We start from the raw sequence: 19,649 nt of genomic DNA on the forward strand, positions 1-19,649 counted from the left end.
GCGGGTGGGAAGGAGGGGAAGCCCCTCTCCCGAGCCCGGGGGGCAGCGCCATGTGCGGGGGTTGACTCAGGTCTCTTCGGGGGGCGACGCCCGGGGGGGAGAGGGCGGGCGGCGCCAAACGCACTCCCTGACTGGAAAGCGCCTGAAAACGTGCGGCCGGGGCAGAGCTGGGGGACCGGTGGAAGGGGAGGGCGCTCCCCGGCTCCCCTCCCACCCTCTCCGGATAAATGGGCCGCCGGGAGGCGGCGGGCGGGCGGACGGACGGCGGCAGCCTGTGGACGAGAGCGGCCCGCCCGGCCCCGTTCCCCGGCCGCCCCCAGCGCTCCCTGCCGGCGGGGCCGCCCCGGGGTCTGCCGCACGTAAACGGCCGCATCCCCCGCGGGGCTGGGGCGGGGGGATCGGGCCTTTCTTCCCTTCCCCGGGGGCCGCCTGACGATCGGGGGGCGGCCGGGCGGGCAGGGCGCGGGGGCCGGGTGGAGGGAAGGCGGCCGGGACAGCCCGGTCCGGCTGATGTTGGCTCTCCCCCCCGCGGCAGGATCAGCCCGGGCTCCGGCAGGCTGGTGGCGGCGATCGGGACGCGGGGGGGCCCCCCCGGGCTCCTTTCCCCTTCCCTCCCTCCGCGGCGGGCGGCGCTGGAGGATTTTCTCCCGCTGCGGCCCCCTCGCTGCCCCCCAGACATGGTAGGTCACCTACAGCTGCAAGGGATGGACGAGAGCCTGAAGGAGAAGAGCCGGGAAGGCTTGCTGGACAGCCCGGACTCGGGGCTGCCCCCCAGCCCCAGCCCCCCTTTCTACTCCCTCTCGCCTGGCGAGGGCCGAGCGGGGGGCAGCAGCGGCACGGAGCCCCCGGCCCCGGGGCACCGTCGAGAGGCCAAGGACGGCAAAGTGGTAAGAGCCAAACCCTGGATGCTGGGCTCTGTCCTCTCTGGGCCCCAGGGGGGAGAATGGCTGGCCGAGCCCCAGAGTGGGGGGCAGTGAGGAAAGGGCCTGTGCCCGCTGGCTGGGCCACCCCTGGGCTGTGTCCCTCATCAGTGCCCGGCTGCCTGTGCTGGTGGACGAGGGCTCTCCTGGGCTACTCATGCCCCATTGCGGCACCAGTCCAGTGTTGGCACCGCCACTGGTGTGCCCCGGCAGGGGGTTGGCTCAGTGCCGGCTGGGGGTTTTCCGATATGCTCGCAGAAGTGTTCGCACTTTGGCTGAGTAAGCTCTAATAATGGTGTGGGAGTAAAACCCAGGTCTGAAACAGGTTCCCCTGCCTACCTTAACAACAGAAAAGTGTAATTGCTTCTCAGTGACACCGTCGTGCCTGGTAGATACAGGTTGGAGCTGCATCCATCTGAACTGAGGCAGGGGAGTCCGGCTCCTAGCCGTGCTTATGCTCTGGCATCCCACATTTGTCTTGTTGGGAGCGCGGAGCCACGTTTTCTGGAGCCCTGGCTGAAAGAGACACGAAACAGTTCGTTAACTTGGGGCAGGGTACTGATGTCTATCCGGGAGTTGGTACGGGACATGCGGTCTGGGGAAGGTTGTGTGCTGCTGCCCTTTGCTGGAGTGAGGTTTTGTGGCAGGAGTCTGTGGGAAAGGTTTCTGTGCTGCATGGCTGAGCAGGGCAGGGTTAGGGGTTTGTAAGCTCAGACAGCTGGCAGGACCAGTGTAGATTCAGTTAGCCTGACCCAGTGCCAGCAAAGCGGTCGACTGTGGAGTATAGATTTATTATGACTGTTATTCTGCTTTATTTTGTTTGTTTCTATCCCTTAGCTATAAAAACTGTTTTTAAAACACAAAGTTCAGAGCATAAGCAATGGTGGTGGAGGTTCTTAAAGGATGATGAAAGTTCTTCTCCAGGGATCTTTCTCATTTTTTTTAAACATACATAAAAGATATTTGTAGGTGTATTCAACACAGTTAATTGGCTTCTATACAGAATAAAACCTCTGCAGCACAAATCTTTCCATGGGAAAAAAATATCTTCCTAGGCATTAGTGACAATTTAAAGACTTCTTCCCGGTAGATACACTTTGCAATGACTTCTCACACCCTCATTTACTTTCTCAAGTTCTAAAGCTATTTTAACATATTACTGAAAACTGCCTTTTACTCCTGAACGTGCCAAAACCTTCCCCGTGAACAATGACTCCTCCTCACCAGACTATGGTGGGTAGGGTGTGAAGTGTTAATTATGAAAAACAAATCTCAAACCCGCTAATGCTGCGGTTCCAAATATGGAGCCTTACCTGCAGATGCCTGGGCGTGTGTGCCATCTTGATGGGACTGTTTATGTACAAAGAGTTACCCACACACCTCTGATTTGGCAGGATCAGGCTGTTGCTATGTATTTGTAAAATAAAATCTGGGAGGAAGGTGAATGAAGGCTTGCTGGACCAGAAAACAGCTGGGGTGGAGGTCTCTGCAAAGCTCTGTAATGGGGATATGACAGCCTCCATTCCAGTAATAAGATAGTTGGCCACCACTCCTCCCAAGAAAGCCCGTAGATACCGAAGATGAAAGAGCATAAGAAAAACCTTATCAAGCTCTTGCACTGCTAGGTCTGAGAGGTTTAGTGCCTGACTCCTAAGGAAAAAAGTTATTCCAGTGATCTGTGTAAGGCAAAATTAAGTTTTCCAGTTATTTTTCTTACTTCAGTCAGAGGAACTTACATTGTAGATGCTTCCCAATTCTATATGACATTGCAACAGCACGGGTAGCCCTGGGCTCCTGCTGTTAGAGTGTGGGTTTCATACATTGTGAATATTTCCATGCCCTTAGTAGGTGCAGAATTGCGGAGATCCTAAGGCTGAACCCAGTTTGACTATATTTGGAGTGGTGCAGGACTTTGCTCTTTAATGACTGCAAAATAATGAAGTAAATAGGAACTCTCACTTGTATTTGACTGTACAGAAAGTTTCATTTCTTCTTACTTCCACCCTGCAAATACTGTACTTGCAGCTGTTACTAAGAAAGCAGGAAAAATATAGAGAGCATTGCTTGCTTCATACTTCTAAATTTCAGTGTCTAATTAGTTTTAATCTTGCCATTTAACAAGGACTTGCAAATCTATGAGCAATTATGCAATCCATGAATGTGCTTCTGTTTAACTCTACTATTCTGCTGTTCATCAGAGCATGCAGAATTGGCAAATCAATATTGCAGCTATTTGCACACCAAGGCATGCTTTTTTAATAGCCTATTATATTAGTGTTTGTTTTGCTTATAAACGTGACAGAGCCAGGAATGCAGCCTGCACTCTTTGTGTTGTAAAACCATATATAAGCTCAGTCACTAATGGCCAAAATTCTAGTATGTACGGTACAATAAATTGCTGTCAGGTGAAGAAAACAACATTCCAGAACTGTGGGAAGTATTTCATACTATTCCTTGCTCCAGACTATCAAAACCACCAATCTGAACCCAGTTGCGTTCTTTTGCAGTCAGTTATTTTTCTCCAACTTCACAAATATATTGAAGAATTTTTCTGCTCTAGGACAGGTCTTCTCATACAGACTAAAATGAGATTGTATGCCCTTATCGAAGACTTTCTTCGGTGTAAAATCCATGCTCTCCCTGCTTTGTGTTATTAACTGTGACTCTGAAAAAGTAAACTGTCTTCTCTTTAATAAGCATGACTTTGTTTCAAAGACAATGCACCATTTATTCACATTTAACCAGCCAATTTGGCTACAGCTTTGGGATCCAAGAAAATATGAAAGGCAATTTAGGGCCAGAGTCATAAATACCACAAGTTCAACACCATTTGCGTTTTACTTGCAGTGCAGGAGAAATTGACTTTTATTTCTTCAAATAAAGTCCATGTAGGGAATTTGTCAATTATTTTGTGCTTAAGTGCAAATATCCTAATGAAAATAGAAGGTGACTTTTACCTAGTTCTGCCTTTTAAATCTAAAACGTGATTAAATTGATTCTTAGGACTTGGATTACTGAATTCCCTAGGCTTTGCTTGTAATGCTGGGCCAAAAGGAACATAAATACGATGAAATAGATCTCTTAATAATGTGCACAAAGAAGCAGTTGCTGGAGGGATAGGGAGCGAAATGACATCAAGGTAGTCAGATGTGCTTAGAGTTTTCCCTGTTGTTGTTGCCCTGGGATATAGTTTTAGGCTAGAAGAACTCCTTTTGGGTTCTGCTGAAATAAGTGCTTTGCCTTCAGTAGCGTAACTCCTAATGGATATCAGGGGAGATCAAGATCAATTCATCTGCAGAACTATCTGTCATGCCTTCTTGAAGAAGCAGACTTCCTGTTCTTTCCCAACACTGTTGCCACTGCAACAAATTCCTTTTAATTTGAAAGACTTAAGTTTGTGCGTTCAACCTGCCTCCCTGAGCACTGACTTCTGTAGGACTATATCCCAGTAGATCAGCTGTCAGATGAATGCCCCCACGTAGGGAATTTTTACTTACATTCAGGAGCTGTGTTGGACAGCAGTGTGGTGCCAGAATCAGTCTCGTGTGATGGGAGGAGATTCCAGCTTCATCTCAAGTGCAGAAGAGGAGGATGCCTTGCCCCTTGGTGCAGCCTTCACAAGCATGGTCCCAACAGCGAGGTCTAGGTCAGCATGTATACCAACCCTGTTGGATTTATGGCTGATACTGGGGAAAAAACCAAAAACCAGAACACCTCTCAATGACACGCTGCATTTTGAATAGCCCTTGGGCCACAGAGCCACCATCTCATCCTATGCTGAAAGAGCTCCAGCAAGGGGCACTGGGTGGAGAACATGGCCATCAAAGGGTTTCCAGGTAATATGTAACTTCCAGACCTGCTAACACCTACAGTTACAGCACATGTAAGAGAAAGGCCCAGCACCCCCAAGCTGAGCCAGCTTGCAGCCTGCACACGAAGTAGGTGCCATGACTCTCCGAGCCCATGTGTGTCCTACCAGCTCTGGGGAAAGCCCCAGGCTCTTGGGGGGAGCGAGGCACCCACCTGGAACAGCAGCGGGGCTTGCCTCAGGGGTTGGCATTTGCAGCCGGGCATCCTGACCCACTTCTGAACCACTCCCATGGGGCGGGATCCTGCAGGAATTCCCCCTGCGGGGCTTGGCGGTGGTTTCAGTTTCACGGCTGTCTCTTCTGCCTGGCCGAGGCAAAACCCTACCTGGCTGTCCCTTGTCCCCCAGCCCCATCCGGTTCTGAACATGCACCCGCTCCCCTTCCTCCTTGGATCTATGCCAGCAGTTGAAGGAGAGGGAATGGCTCTGGGCTTCACCTAATCTGCAAACCGTGACAGACATCCCTTCTGGGCAGGTCAGGGAAACAGTCACAAGGTTCTCATCATAATGTGGCTGTATCTAGGGTGGTGTCTTCTAGCTGTTTAATTTCCATCCATTGTGTCCCTGCAAAACGCTGTGGACAATAAGCAAAGCAGCACACATTTCCCACTTGAAGTAGAAGAGAGAGATAGGCAGGAAGGATGTAATTCTTTGAAATAATAAAGCCCTGCTTTCTACCTGAGGTCTGCATTTACTGTTATCACCTCCAAATATAATCTCATCCGGCTCTAGTATAAATTACTCATAATGTGCAATACGTGAAGATATTCAGAAAATAAATGGTCTGTTAAACAAATATTGCTTATCAGCTAGAGCGGAGAATGTAGATGTGTGTCAAATAACTCAGCCAGATCTTTCATTATAGCTATAAATAACAGCTGAGTAAAGTGACATTTTCATGGACCTGACATGTTACCATAGAGGGGAAATGTGGTGAGAGATTTGCTTATGCCCTAGCTGAGTTAGGAGCTGGGAATTTGGGAAGCTGTATCCTGTTTGTAGCCCTGATGCTTGGAAAACCGTTTCCCCTTACAGTCCCTAGACATCTCATGCCACATCTTCGTGCCTTCCACATAACGACCATAGGAAAAGGAGTCGGTCAGTTCTGGTCCTTCGAGCTCTCTGGGGAAAGGTTTTTGGGGGGTTTATTTATTTCAAGTCATGTTCATTGCCTTTCCTTTTTGTTGCTTTGCTGCCTGGAATTTGGAAGCTAAAGACCAGTCAGTATATTTCAGGCCAGTTTCATGGCACTTTTGTCCTCATCTTTATTTACTGTTTGATATCTCTGCTTCCCTTCTTGTAAATTACCCCAAATGAAAAGTATCTTAACAGGACCCACTGACCCGACATAATTATTAAGGGTAAACCAGCATTATTCTGCTCCCTATATTCTTTTGCTGTTATTGAGAACTCTGCGATCTAAATACCCCCAGGAACCAGTCCCTGAGATGGCACTCGTGGCAGGTACAAAGCAGTGATGTTGGGCTGGAGGACACGTGTCTGTCGTAAAGTGAGGGCCTCCCATAATACTTATGCCACCATAAAGGAAGTGCTGTTGGGTAGCTGTAGACTGAATTCCATTAAGCAACCAATTTTATCTGTGTTCATCTACGTGCTACTTGAAAAAAGCAGAGTTTAGCTGTCCAGGCTGTTACATGCCTGAAAGGCATCAGAGTTAAGACAGAGGGAAAAATGCAGCCAAACAAGAAAGCACTTCAACTTTTTAATAATACTGTAACCCTTTGCTGGTTGAAACAAATTATGTACTGGAAAGGAAGTAAAAATGATAGCACATTTACTGCTTAATTTTCAGCTTGGCTCTGATTTGAGGGCATAAAATGCATGTGGGGAGCTTTTTGATCTTTCCAGTATCTTCCCTTTCGCCTCCTCAACCTTCCTGGAGTATCAGAGTCTTCCTCTCCTTGCCTGAAGATTACAGGGTTGTGGTGGCTTTTGCAGAGCTGCATCCGATAAGTAGCAGCAAAGTTCGAATTACTGGGGACAAATTAATCAGCTGCAGGATTTGTTCTTTGAATAGACAGACCTCAACTGTGGATCACTTGTTGACAGCCTGGTCTAAAGACATGTGGGTTTCTCCTCTTCACCATCAGTGACTCCCATAGTGTGCAACAAGCTTTGCTCCCTGCCAGCCCATCTGTGGTGCAGGGCAATAAAGAAACTCACCTTATTTTTGAAGCATCTGGAGATCACTGAGTGATTGCTAGAAATGAGCCAAGGATCATCATTTCTCAAGGGAGCTCAGCAGTCCAGTGTTCCTCTTCTTTCTACCATCACTCTGCAGAAGGAAAAAGAATTGAGTCAGTGTTTTTTTTCACAGGCAGAACATTTTGGTTTGTTTTTACCTTAAAACAGATGGGAAGGAGCTGGTGTCAAACGCTTGCCAAAAAGCCAGCTTTTGACACGTGTCAAGCCTATAACATTTCAGCCCCAAAGAGAAATCTTTTGGAAAGTTCATATCCCCTGTTCTGTTCTTCCCAACTCCAGGTGAGATGCAGGAGCAGATATTTCAGAACATCACTGGAGGTGAAACAAAATGTCATCTGAAGTGCCTTTCAGTTGCTGCTGTGTAAAACCTGTGTTTACTGTTTAGTGACCCTTTCACTCCGTGCAAGCAATTCAGTTGCTGGTTTGGTGAGCAGACTGCAGGGTCTTACAGATGATCTCTATGTTCAGACCATGGTTTCTAAGTTATTTACATCTTCCATGTGCAGAATTCCAGGTGACTTCAAGGTTTCTGACCTGCAGCAGTAACTCATGGTAGATAAGTGTGAATCTGTAATGGTCTCTGATGAGTGGTAGAAGTCACTGGCTTTGGCTTGCTGATGTCTGCAATTATCCCAGCTTTCTAAATTAATCAAACCAAGCCTGCAGGTCTGACGTTGATGCTCCTTTACAGCATATGAAATGCATTATGAAACGCCTTTTGTCACCCTTCCCAGAGCAAGGTAAACTATAACCCACAATAGAAATAGTCTCATCCTCACTCCATCCGGAACTAACTTGGCGAAGACTTAATCCTGCTCTCACCAAATTCAGTGGCAACTTTTTGACTCTGATGTTAGTCATGCATGGCAGAGCCTCCGTTTCTCCATGCACACTGGTATTGTCTCTGCAGCATGTTCTTGTTTCCTGTTCCCTGCTGTGGGACTTGTGATTTCAACAGGCAGTGTTTGCCTCCGTGCCCATGCTCTGACTGAGCAGCACCCCCGGCACACAGCGGGCTCTGAAGCCTGTTCCCGTACAAACGCTGGGGGCCAGATGCCCCAGCAACGTTCCTGCTAAGCCACAGGAAGGAGCTCGCCTCCTGCATCCTCGTCTCTAGGGATGTTCAGAGCACGGTTAGTGTCAGCATATGTTACCAAGAAGCGTGAAGGTTTATTTGCCTGGAAGCACTGAAATGGCTTCTTTAAAACTGCTTCTTTAAAACTGCACTTCACAGATGTCCTTTGTGGAACTGTTAAGAGATCTGGATTTCTCTTGCAGTAATCTAGCAAAGAAGCTCATGGTTACCATCCACCTGAACTTGTTATTTGGCATTCTAGGAAGCTAGTCTGGATCTGAAAAGTAGCTTAATGCACAACTGTTCAGTTTTACCCAATCTTCACCTGTCCCTGGCCAGCAGAAGTAAAGAAGATACTCCATAGGCTAAACTGACAGTAAGACAGTGAGTAAGTTGGGGTGCCTGTGCAGCATACCGGTGCCTCCCAGCCTTTTTTCTGGTTGTCTGAGTTCACAATCGGTTTTGGCAGCATCTGTTGTTTAGAAGCTGGGACGGAAGAGCTTTCCCAATCCTGTTCTGCCTTTCCACTTTTTGGGGGATTGGTACCAGTGTGTGAAACTGTTTGTTGGTGGCTGTGACTTATTTTACCTGTTATGGGAAACAGCAAACCACCAACTTGCTGGTTACACTCAAAAAGAGAACTGTTGCCCTCACCAGCCGAGCTAAGCACCGCAAAGGCTCCCCAGAGGCAGGGCATGGAAGGAGCAGGGTTGCGCTGAGCACTCCAGATCCACTTTTTAGGCTGTGGGATCCCATGAAGGAGGGTGAGAGTGGGCATGGACTGGGGTGGATGCACTCTGAAAAACATCTGAGGGGTGCTGGAAGAAGCAGTGGTAGTTCAAGGGCCAGGGGCTTTCCCTTCAGAGCCTGTTGCAAACCTGCACCCTGGTCAGCAACATTGTCTTTGGGATGGGATATAAAAGCCCAAACCACTTAGAAGGCAGCAGTTTTTTGTGCTGAGAGTCATGGTTCATTGTAAAAATAGGATATACAAATATTTTCCAGTAAGAGGTATTTGTACATTTAGGTCTGCTCTTTATGTTACAGGCCAAGGCCCACCTTTCTGTCCTGTGCAAACTCAGTGTTTCATCTGGGAAGTTGGAAACACTTTTTGCTGAGCTGAGCTTTTCAAAGGGAGGAGCAGAGATGATAATTTTCTCACCTCATCTGCAAGCAGAGACCAGTCTGAGGCCTTTTGGACAAGACTTCTCCTTAAGTGGGCATGGTGTAAAAAGAGGGCTGGTTCTCAGCTGGAGTTTGCCAATGTCAGGTGTGGCCACAGGAGTATAAAGAGAAAGAGAGCAATTTCCTGAAGAGACACATATCCTCAGCCTTTCTTCCTTTACCAGTTAAAGCAATCTGCATCTCTGTGCTGGTGAACCCCCAAAAGTCCAGCTTGCCTGCTGTTTGCAGAGCCCATGAATGCATGTGTACATGGTGTTTAGCTCCTGCATCCACATGAACCTCTCCTCATGCGCAAGATGTCTTTAGAAAGAGCTCTGGCCATGTGCATACTGTTAAAAGCTGGAGGTCTTGTGAACTAAGACTTGTCTGATCTAAACAATTCACATTTCAGAAGCGGAGAGCTTTATTTATGACCAGAAAAGCTGCCCTTGCCCTCCCCCGTCAAGAGTGTTGAAAGCAATGAACTTTGCTTTTTGGCCAGTGTTTGGTAGTGAACATATCTTTTTTTCTTCCCCTTCCCCCTCCATACCAATGCAAATACTATGGAACAGAAATATTCAATCAGAAAGAGAGGTTGGCCCTTTTGCTTTACAGTTTAACACAGTAGTAAAGTGCAGGGATATTTCAGTATGGGAAGAGTAAACAGCTTTGTGGCTTTGCGACACAGAATTGAAAGGCTTAGCAAATTCAGATGAAGCAATGACATATTTTGCCTTAGCCTAAGGCAGAAAGCCCAAGCCACCAGAGAAAACCAAACCTCAGTGAGTGTGAGCTGATGCTGTTGTGTGGACTCAGCAGAGCTTTGCCAGTTAACACCAGCTGAGGGATGACCTGGTGAGCATCTGGGGACCTGCATGGCACAAGCTGCAGTACCTCTCACCCAGCACTGCCAGTATGAACCACATCATAGCTCCCGTGTTGCCTCTTGTACCACCCCACCAGAAGATGCTGGGGAAGGTGGAAAGGAGTGGTGTGGGAAGAGCAAGCCAATACAAGAGCTGTATCTTCAGCTACCGTCAGTGGATTCTGTGAGTCCTGAGATGGTCTTACTGACTCACACTCATGAAATACAGCTGTGATTCTAGCATATACAGCCTATGCATGGTGGAAAGTGGAAAACTCCATGAGCTCTTCAGCCATCTAGAGACCTTTCAACCCTGCACAGAGGCTGTAGCCATCTCCTTTAAAGAGACCCTGTATGCCTGTGTGTCATAAATTGCTGCCGACAGAAGAGTGGTGGCAGGGACCAAAACCCACAATGACATTTTTCCAGGAGGGCAGGATTAGTCTTAATTAGCTGCTGGGCTTGGTCCAGACACCAGACAGAGGATTCCTATATGTGGGAACTGATGTTTTAGGGCAGTCCAGTATAGAGAAGTGGGATTACTCATTTTTGTGGTGGGCAGAGGAACCTAGGCTGGACTGTGACGATCTGTCAGAGTAAGTAACTTCAGGGTGTAATTAATCTTAAAAATCCAGTTTCAGTGTCATGAATTGGAGCAGCTCCATTCATTAAGAAGTCCTGGCTTGAAGCTGGTTTCCTGCATTGCAGAGGCCACAAGGTGCCCCAGTGTCACACCCCACACTCAGGTGTGCGTGGTTAACTAGAGCAACCCTTGGAGCGTAACAGCCATTTTTGGCATGGAGACTGCAGCAATTGCAAGGCTACTGCTTCCCCCGCTGGATCGTTGCAAGGGATACATTATTTTCAGCTTGTATATATATATATATATATATACACACACATTTCATTTAAGTAGATATACATCCTTTAAGTCAGCAGACTTAGGCCCTATGTCTGTGTTACAGCAGACTTAGAGCACTTCTCCATGCTGATGCACTTTGTAAGACTTAGTTCATAACAGTGGAGGCAACAACATCAGGGCTAAAAAAAAACCCCAAACAATTGCAATTCCTATGAGAAGCAAGAAAGGAAGAAGGAAAGGGAGGGCTAAATTTCAACAAACAGATACTGTGGCATGGAGTGCCAGGTCCCTGGGGCAGTGTGACTTACCTGGGTGATGTGCTGGGCAGAGGGAAGTGGAGAGGGTGGTATTGGTGGGTGGAGGGCAGCCCGCTGCGTCACATCAGCCCTCGGAGCTGGAAGTCAGTCTGTAAATTGAATCAGTCACAGGTGGCAGATCTGAAAGTCAAGGCATCTTAAATGCAAGACCTGTATGAGGCTTGTCTGCGCGGGGATGGGGGTTAATGGTCCCGTTCTCTGCCAACCACCTTAAGGCTGTTTTTTGGCAACTTGACAGTGATCTTCCCCTTTGAGCTTTCTGCATGGAGAAGAGTGCCTTCCTCGGGGTGATGAACACCCCGTTAGCCTGGGGCCCTGCTACAAACCCAGAAAAGACAGGGAGGGGGAACTGAATGATGCTCAGTGTGCAAGCAAGGCGAGCTTTGCTTGCATGAAACAAAGTTGGTCCTGATGCTGTCACAGTCACCTGTTCTCATTGCCAAAGAGCCTGTCACCTGCAGTGTCTCCCACGGGACGCAGGAGTTCAGCAAGGTTGGAGGCACCAGTGTCTCCTGCCAGTGCTGAACATGCTGCTGCTGGCTGCTCAGCTCCCAGCCAGAGCATATTATGAACCCTGCCAGCCTCATCCATTGTGTCCCAACACTTGCTGTGCTCTTCCCTGCAGATGCCTTACCTGCTCCTGAACCCATCCGTGCCGGAGATGAGGCCTCGAATGTACCCTGTGTTTTTTGGAGAAAGCATTGAGGTCAGCCCTGAGCCCGTGCAGGAAATCAGGTACAGATGGGATGGGGTTGGTAGGTGGGGATTGCCGTCTTTTTCCTGGTGCTTTTTCTTCTGCAAAAAAGTAAAATGTGTTTACAAATGGGAGTCGTGGTTATTTTGATGGGAAAGGAGGGATGGGGTGGGAGAGTGATGCCTCAATCAAAAAGACACTAACAGTAGCAGAGATGGAAGGGAGGAGGCATGAACTGGAGGGAGATTGTAAGAGAAGGCGGCTTTCCTTCCTAGGCCAGCTCAAATCCAAGGCTATGAGAGAAAACCATTACCATCTCTACGCTCGATGGCCTCCACTAAGTAACCTGATGGTCTTCATCCTGTTCCCTGCTGACTTGTATCCTCAGAACAAGCAACACCCTTATAATTAGCACCCGTTTTTGTTAGCCCTTGCAGCGTAGAAACGAACATTAGACTAGCCCACAGAGACAGAATGATCTCCTCATGAGGAGGTGGTCCCTCAAGCCAGTGATGGAGGTATTCTCACCTCCTGTGGGGCTGGTGCTGCAGCCCATGGATAAACATTGGGCTCTGCTCTTCTTTCGCTCTTTTGCTGGTGTGGAATGTACTCTGCAAACAGCATGGAGCAGTTACACACTGCTTGGGGCAGGGACGGTGGGAGGACTGTATACCCAATTCCCACCCCCTCAACCTATGCAAACCTCTCTCTGGAAATGTACCCCAGTAAATCTCTGCTTGCTGAGGAACTGCCAGCGGGCATGTTTTTATGGTGATTACATCGGAGTCTTGTTTTATGTGTGCTGAATGACTTGCTTACACCCTAGCTGTGCAAAATACATTACGGCAGCTCAGATTACATGCAGTGCACAATCAGTCAACCCCCCTCCGGGTGGAGGTAATGACAAGCACACACCCAGCTTTTAATCTTTTTTTACGTGGAGCTGCACATTCCTTGGCTGCTGATTGCTGGAGGAGCGTTTGGGGAGTAGGGGAAAGAAGTGAAAGTCCTGTTGCTCCCTATGGCCAGGGATTCTAGGAAAAGCCCTTTACGTGGCCTGGTTTCCATACATCCCTTCTGGAGGCCAGCAGAGGAGAGGCAGGGCAGTGACATCCCACGTTTTGTAGATTCTTCATCTGATGATAGCCGCTTCCTTTGAGACCAATGGCTTGGATATTGGACAGCCATAGCCCACAGCATCTCTTTGCTTCACCTGCTATGTGACCATTGCTTGGATTTTCTGTAGGCCCCAACAAGCAACCTCACCTATCGTCTCCCAACTCTGATTTTCGCTAGCTTGGCCATCTTTGTGCCCTGATGGTAGGGCAATATAAACAAAAAAGACAAGTACACACCTTGACAGCTCAACCATGCTTCCGCCAAAGATAAAAACCTTATTTATGGCATTATTTTCCCGCCAAGCTAGAGCTTGCATGGACAACAGGGCCTGTGAAAGCAGCAGCAGGCATGCTGTGTTGGGAAGTAGGTTCCCCCTGACCCCAGTGTGACAATCCCATGGCCATGGCCCACCAGCGTCATCTATTCAGCCCAGTCACTGGGGCAGTGACACCCCAGTAGGGAGTGTGGTGAGACCTACTGTGAGTCAACGACGAGGGGACCTTTCTTCCACAGGGGCCTTCAGCATTTCAAATTGATGCTGTGTGGGTGTGCTTGTTAAAAATGCTCTAGAAAAGGCTGGATTAAGAATTTTCCTGGGATTTCAGGATCTTCCTGCACAGTCCACGGATGAATGTCCACTCCTCAGCCTCTGACCTATCCCAGTTGAGAGATTTTACTACCTCTTGATGTCCTTGGCTAAAAGGGTGTTTGCCTCCAGTGTAGCTCTCAGGGTTGAGCTGGAGCCCCAGTGGGGTCCATGGAGGAAACCAGAGGAAGAAGGGGGTTGCTTGGAGCCTGTGCAACAAGGTCTTTTCTGCCCTGACATGACCAGGCAGGCTTGGTCCTCTGTGCACATGCACTGCAGAAATGCTGAGGTGGATTCACAGCAAGGCGGGGTTCCACCAAGATTCACCAGCAGGAAGGAGTCTTCTTGGCCCTCCGATTTGGGTTGTAGGGTTTGCATCTGCCCCAGGGTCTGTGCAGTAAGAGGTCATAAACATTGCCAACTCCAAAGGGCTAGAGAAGAGTCCTGCCTGTCTTTTCTCCTTTGCTGCCTGGGTTGTGTTTCTGATACCTTGCTGTCCTCTGTAGGTGCAATTCTGAGGTGAAGTATGACTCTGAGAAGCATTACCGGGATGATATCTTCTATGGCCCCATCCCCACCGTCACCACCTACAGCGAGACAGTTATTGCTGCTCCCAATTGCACCTGGCGGAACTACAAGTCCCAGCTGATCTTTGAGCCCCGCCAGAAGCCACTGAGGTTTCAGAGCACAACCATCATTTTTCCTAAGCGTGCCAAGAACATTTACCGGACCACCCTCAACTACAGCTTGGGTTGTGCCAAGCGTTGGTTTGCTTCCAGCGTGCAGCTGGAACTCTGCGAGGAAACCAGCCCGTGCGTCATCTACAGCGAGACCCTCTGATCCACCCTGCCGTTGGCAACCTTGTGACCTCAAGGAGGTTGTGGCCTTTGCTGGTCTCTGGCTGGGCCCTCATTGATGGCAACTGAATATTAATGGCTGGAGAACACGTCATCTTGGGTGAGGCTGAACCGGCTGGGAGGAGGCTTGCAGGGCACAGGATGGTTTTGATCAGTGAAAGGCTGGCTTGTATTTTGCGACGTTCCTGACATTCATGATCTGGATTTTATTTTTGTTTTTTTTCCAAGCATATCTATTTTTGACTTGTGTTTAGATGAAATCAGGATGACAAAGGACGCTATTACCCGTAGCAGAGTGCTGCCTTCTAAGCTCTGTAGGTCTTGTCTAGCACATAGGTGAGACTCGCTGTAACCTTCAGAGCTATTTCAGTCTCTGCAAAGGGAAGACCAACTATGGAGTCAGTGTCCAGCCTGCCCAGCACACACCAAACCAGGTCTCTTAGAGTTTAAATGCAGAGGCAGCGGTTATTTGTTATCAATACATCACATCTTACTCCAACAGCTCGTCTGGGAGATAGCTGCAATATCACATCACTGCAGTAACCTCAGGCCTAACTTACTGGGAGGAGTGGGGATTGTCAGCAAGAAGAAGAGGAAGAAAACAGGTGCACGGTGCTCTTGCTAGCAGCTAGATGTTTACATACCACAGCAAGGCACAGCACAACGAGGAGATGGGAGAAATGCATGGCCACCTCTTCTGTATGCAGCCAAGACGGAGGAAACAATAGCTGAAGGGCTATTTTCTAAAAGTATCCAAGCAATTTAGGAGCTTGGTGCCCTTTTTCAAAAGCACTGTCAGCCCAAGTATGCCATGCTGTTTGTTGTATCTAACACCCTATTTACAGGGATCTTTACGCACTCACAACCCTTTTGACTTTCAGGGTACAGCTGTATTGCAGCGAGGAGCGTAGTACAGGAAGATGCTGTCTGGCTTCAAAGAAGCCAGTAGAGAAACTTGGGAGCAAGGTTGCTCACCTTCTCAATAGTTTCCATACCTGTGGCATGGACAGCTTCACTGACTGGAGGAGCAGCCAGACTTTCTCGGTGTAGAGCTTGAAGTATTGTAGAGCACAAATCAGTGCAGGTTTTTCTTAATCAGCCAGGGTGTAGCAATTCAGCAGGTACTTCACAAACAGTTGAGCTGTCTCTGCAACAGGATCAAGAAACAGAGCAGGAGTCACTGCAACCATCCTAAGGTAAACCATTCACCACTCGTGAATCACATCTCCTGGTATCTCTTCACTTTAGTAGCTTGTGGAAAATCTGCAAGAGTGTGGATTCCTACAAACATATAAACTTTGAAAATGGCATGGAATTGTCTCCAAAAATCTTACCAAGAATTTTTGCATGCTGCTCAGAAGAGCCCAGACTTAGAAAATAACCACACAGCTCCAGAAATTAATTTCCAGCTTTCCCTCTTCTAAACTTTCCATTTTGTTCCTGACTTGTTGTGAGTCTGATTTATTTCAGAACACAACTGAGCAGCCAAGTCAGAAAACCTATTAACAATGTCAACAAGACGTAGCTGATTGCTCAGAACAGTTGACGCACAAACCCACAGAGATTAAAAAAAAAATCTGACAAACTTAAAAAAAAAGTAAGAATTAAATAGTGACTTTTAAAGATACTTTTTCCATCACTTTCAAAAGGCAATTGGTAAATGTGACCAGGATTGTGACCTTTATGAAACAGAGTTCTCTTGTTTAAAATGAAGCACAATTTTTCCACCAGAGGTAAATATCAGGTCTTTATATACAAACTTAAATCCTGACAGCTGAAGCATCATCCGTACTGAAAGATGTGTGCTATGGCAATGATGAACTCTGCCTCTCTGTTTGGGAATTAGGACTTGGTAGGGAGAAATCTCTCAAAGGATTTCCAAGGCTTCCACCTACTGTTGAATTCTTTTCAGCAACACAGAAACAAGGATTATGTTTGTCATTGGTCAGATTTTTACTGTCACTGACTGTCAGCATCAGAACCTGGAAAAGCAACGTCTGCCTCCGAAGGGTTTATTATGCCTGAAGCAACCCTTCTCCCCAGAGCTTCCAGCAAACATGAGTGTTGCGGAGTTAGCTTAGACAGCAGGGCAGCTGAAGCTAGGATGAATAAGGTGCCGGTGCAAGGCAAGGTGGTGATTGACCATCTTGAGGTCTATCCCATTTTGCCAAGTGCTGGTGAGCGAGCCTTGTGGAAATACTCATCTGCTTTCCTGGGTACATCGTGAAGGCTCTGGAGGGCTCTTTCCATGCACCTGTGAGACTCTGTAGCAAAGGGGGTAGGTTTCTGAGCTGAGGAACGCTGTACCCAGGTTCAAAAGCAGGGCCAATACTCACACCCAGGAGATCCCTGCATGATGACAGATTAGATTGCAGGCACCTCCACTGAGCAAGCATGGAGACAGGCTGACCTCCAAGCCGAAGGGATGCCAGAGACTCCTTATTCTGACCAGGCATCAGGCTTTTCTCCTGTTAACAGTTGGATTATTCTCCTGCTGCAAGCACAAAGCTGCAGTTTTTGATCATGCTGGTCTTTGAGCGGGACAGGTTTTCCCCAGAAAAATATCTTTTATCATGGCCGGCTGCAGGCTTCTGCCCACTTTGTCCACTGTTAGCTCTGCATCCCAAGTGTTGGCTGCAACAGAAAAAAAGAATTTTAAAAAAGCCAGAAAACTAATGTGCGAATAGGAATTCAGTGGAGAGACCTGAACCACAGCCTGGTCTTTGACCGTGCAGGGACAGGGGCTGCTAAGGCAAAGTCTCACAGGTCAGTGTGACCCCCGGGAGGGTGCAATGGAGGGCTGCATCCTTGGCACTGTAGGGTCCCCACATGTCCAGACCAGGCCTCTTTGAAGCTTCATGCTTTGTTTTCTCTGCAAATAGACTAGAAATGATCTAACATGCTCCTGCTCCATTGAGCTTAAGAGACTTTTCTGGTTTTGCCATGTCAGGAAATAAAAGCCAGCCTGCAGCTTGGGTTTCTTGGCTGCCGAACACAGTTTGAGCCACGTAGCTATGGACAGGCCATGGTGGGCTACCTCCCTGGGCCTCATCCAAGCTGTGACATTGCCAAGTGCCCGAGATCTGTAGAAATCTTTGAAAAATAGCTTCTTATATGGTGTCTCCCATGGGCCCATCACAAGCTGCTTTTCTTCTCAGTGAAAGCTGGCGTTGGAAAGGGACTTTTTGTTTTTCCTGAGCACAAGGAAACCACAGTGGGTCAGGATTTCACCCTCACGTGGGCGCAGATCCCACCCTGCCTGCTCCCTCTCTGTCCCTAGGGCTCCTGTCCCTGTGGCTGGGTTAGGCAGTGATAGAAGAGCCAAAGTTCATCTAGCTCACAACTGGAAAAGCAATGACTTTTTTTTTTTTTTTTTTTTTTTTGCTTAAACACCAGAAACTGAACTTTGTGTGTTGCCAATTAAGAATCACTCCCAGCAGCCAAGTGCCTTACCCGTAGTATGTTTGTACATCTAAAAGGAATGATTAGTCCCACGAGAGAGGTGTTTTTCTTTTAAATAGAGTGTTATTCATCTCAACCAACAGATCTTTGTTCATGTATATTTTCTCAAAGACACAAATGGTAAATTAAGACCATGGAAATGCTGCTTAGAAAGGTGAGTTTCCTTGAGCAGCTGGGACTGTGGCTACATGATTTCTCCCCAGGATCTTAATGCGCCTGTTGTCTGCAGTCCTGTAAGCCTGATAGGTAAAGTCAGACTCTACCTTCAGGAATTATTTTCTGTCAATAATTACTTTTGAGAACAGAAGCTTTCTCAGAAGGCATCTGTTTTGGAAAGGGGAAGGTTGGTTTTTTTCAGTATGGAAGGTCACTATCTGTCTTAAAGGTGCAGGATTTCCCCTTCATCCCCTTCATTCCTGTGATTGTTTTGCCCCTGAATGCAATAGAGCGTGCTAGTGTCTGGTCTGCCTGCATTGCTGTCATTGCATTGGGGGCCAGAAAGAGGGAACCCTAACTGAATACTGACCTTTCAGAATCTGCGGAATACCTTGCACAAAATGCAGAGAGCAACTTTGACCAAACCAGTTTACTGCTTCTTTAAATTTTTTTTCTTTTTTTTTTTTTTTTACTTTTCTAAGACAGCTCTGCTTTTCTCAATGTGAAATATAGACAGATTTGCACCCTAGGTGCATACTTTCTGGGAATGATGTTGGGTGTTGATAGCAGTGTTTGAGTGAGCTGCTGGTCAGAGAAGTGAATGCTATTTACTATTTATGTTGAGTGTGTCTTAAAAAAATGGGAAAGGTCACTAGAAGGCTAATGAGCAAAAGACTTTGTAGAGCAAACTGAGGGCTAAAGGCTGCATGAATCTGATCTAGAGGTGAATAGTTCTGTGTGTGAACACTGTGAGTAAGGATACTTAGCCATTGTAGTTTTAACCTGCCTTTTTTTTCTGCAGGGAAGAGCATCCTTGCCTTCTTTAGAGCTGAAACAAAATCAGATCCATCCTCTGTCACACTTCAGTCTCACTGAAGTCTGTGAGCATCAGCGTTCCCCAGGCTTGTGGGGGCTTGTGTATCAAGCACAGATACACAGAGCTGCCCCTGTGTGGAGATAGGGGAACACTTTATAGAGAGTGATGGGTCTTGTGGGATATTCACATTTCTACCACCAGATAAACTCGGCTCTCTGAGGATCACCCCATCACTCACAAATTGATCTGTTCTGAGCATCTCCCCTAAAGCTCTCTGATAATCATCATATTTTATAAGTCTGGGGATGCACTAATTCCTTTTCAGATACTGTGATGGCCATCAAAATGAGCAAAGTATCCTGCCATGTGAATAGTGACCTGAAGATGGGGCTGAAAGGTGTTTGAAGGTTAGAGAAGGAGGAAGAGAACATATTGCTGGTGGAAATGCATAAGGATGTGTCATATTTTTTATTTTTGTAAGTCTGATTCTCTAAGTGCTTGTAAAGTACTTTACTGTTGTATATGTGGTGATGCAGTAGTTCACAATATCCTTTTATTTTTGTATATTCCCCCCTCCACAATAATCCCTTCCTGTTCAACTCATAGAGAGTAATTTAAGAAGACAAAATTTATATATCGTAATAAAATGCTCAAACTGTCA

General features: G+C 47.5%; 1 protein-coding gene across 2 annotated transcripts; it reads left to right on the forward strand.

The window, feature by feature from the left end:
• The first annotated feature begins 269 nt into the window (after nucleotides 1-269).
• RFLNA (refilin A) lies at nucleotides 270-19,649 on the forward strand. Of its 2 annotated transcripts, none has more exons than XM_075769417.1 (4): nucleotides 270-348; nucleotides 536-887; nucleotides 11,923-12,032; nucleotides 14,203-19,649. In XM_075769417.1, the coding sequence occupies exons 2-4, from the start codon at nucleotides 678-680 to the stop codon at nucleotides 14,534-14,536; spliced, it is 654 nt and encodes a 217-aa protein (XP_075625532.1). In that variant the 5' UTR covers nucleotides 270-348; nucleotides 536-677; the 3' UTR covers nucleotides 14,537-19,649. The 2 variants fall into 2 exon arrangements, with proteins under 2 accessions (XP_075625532.1, XP_075625533.1); XM_075769418.1 differs by having other exon boundaries at nucleotides 274-359.

This window comes from Balearica regulorum, chromosome 17 (genome assembly GCF_011004875.1).
Source record: "Balearica regulorum gibbericeps isolate bBalReg1 chromosome 17, bBalReg1.pri, whole genome shotgun sequence".
Taxonomy (NCBI): domain Eukaryota; kingdom Metazoa; phylum Chordata; class Aves; order Gruiformes; family Gruidae; genus Balearica; species Balearica regulorum.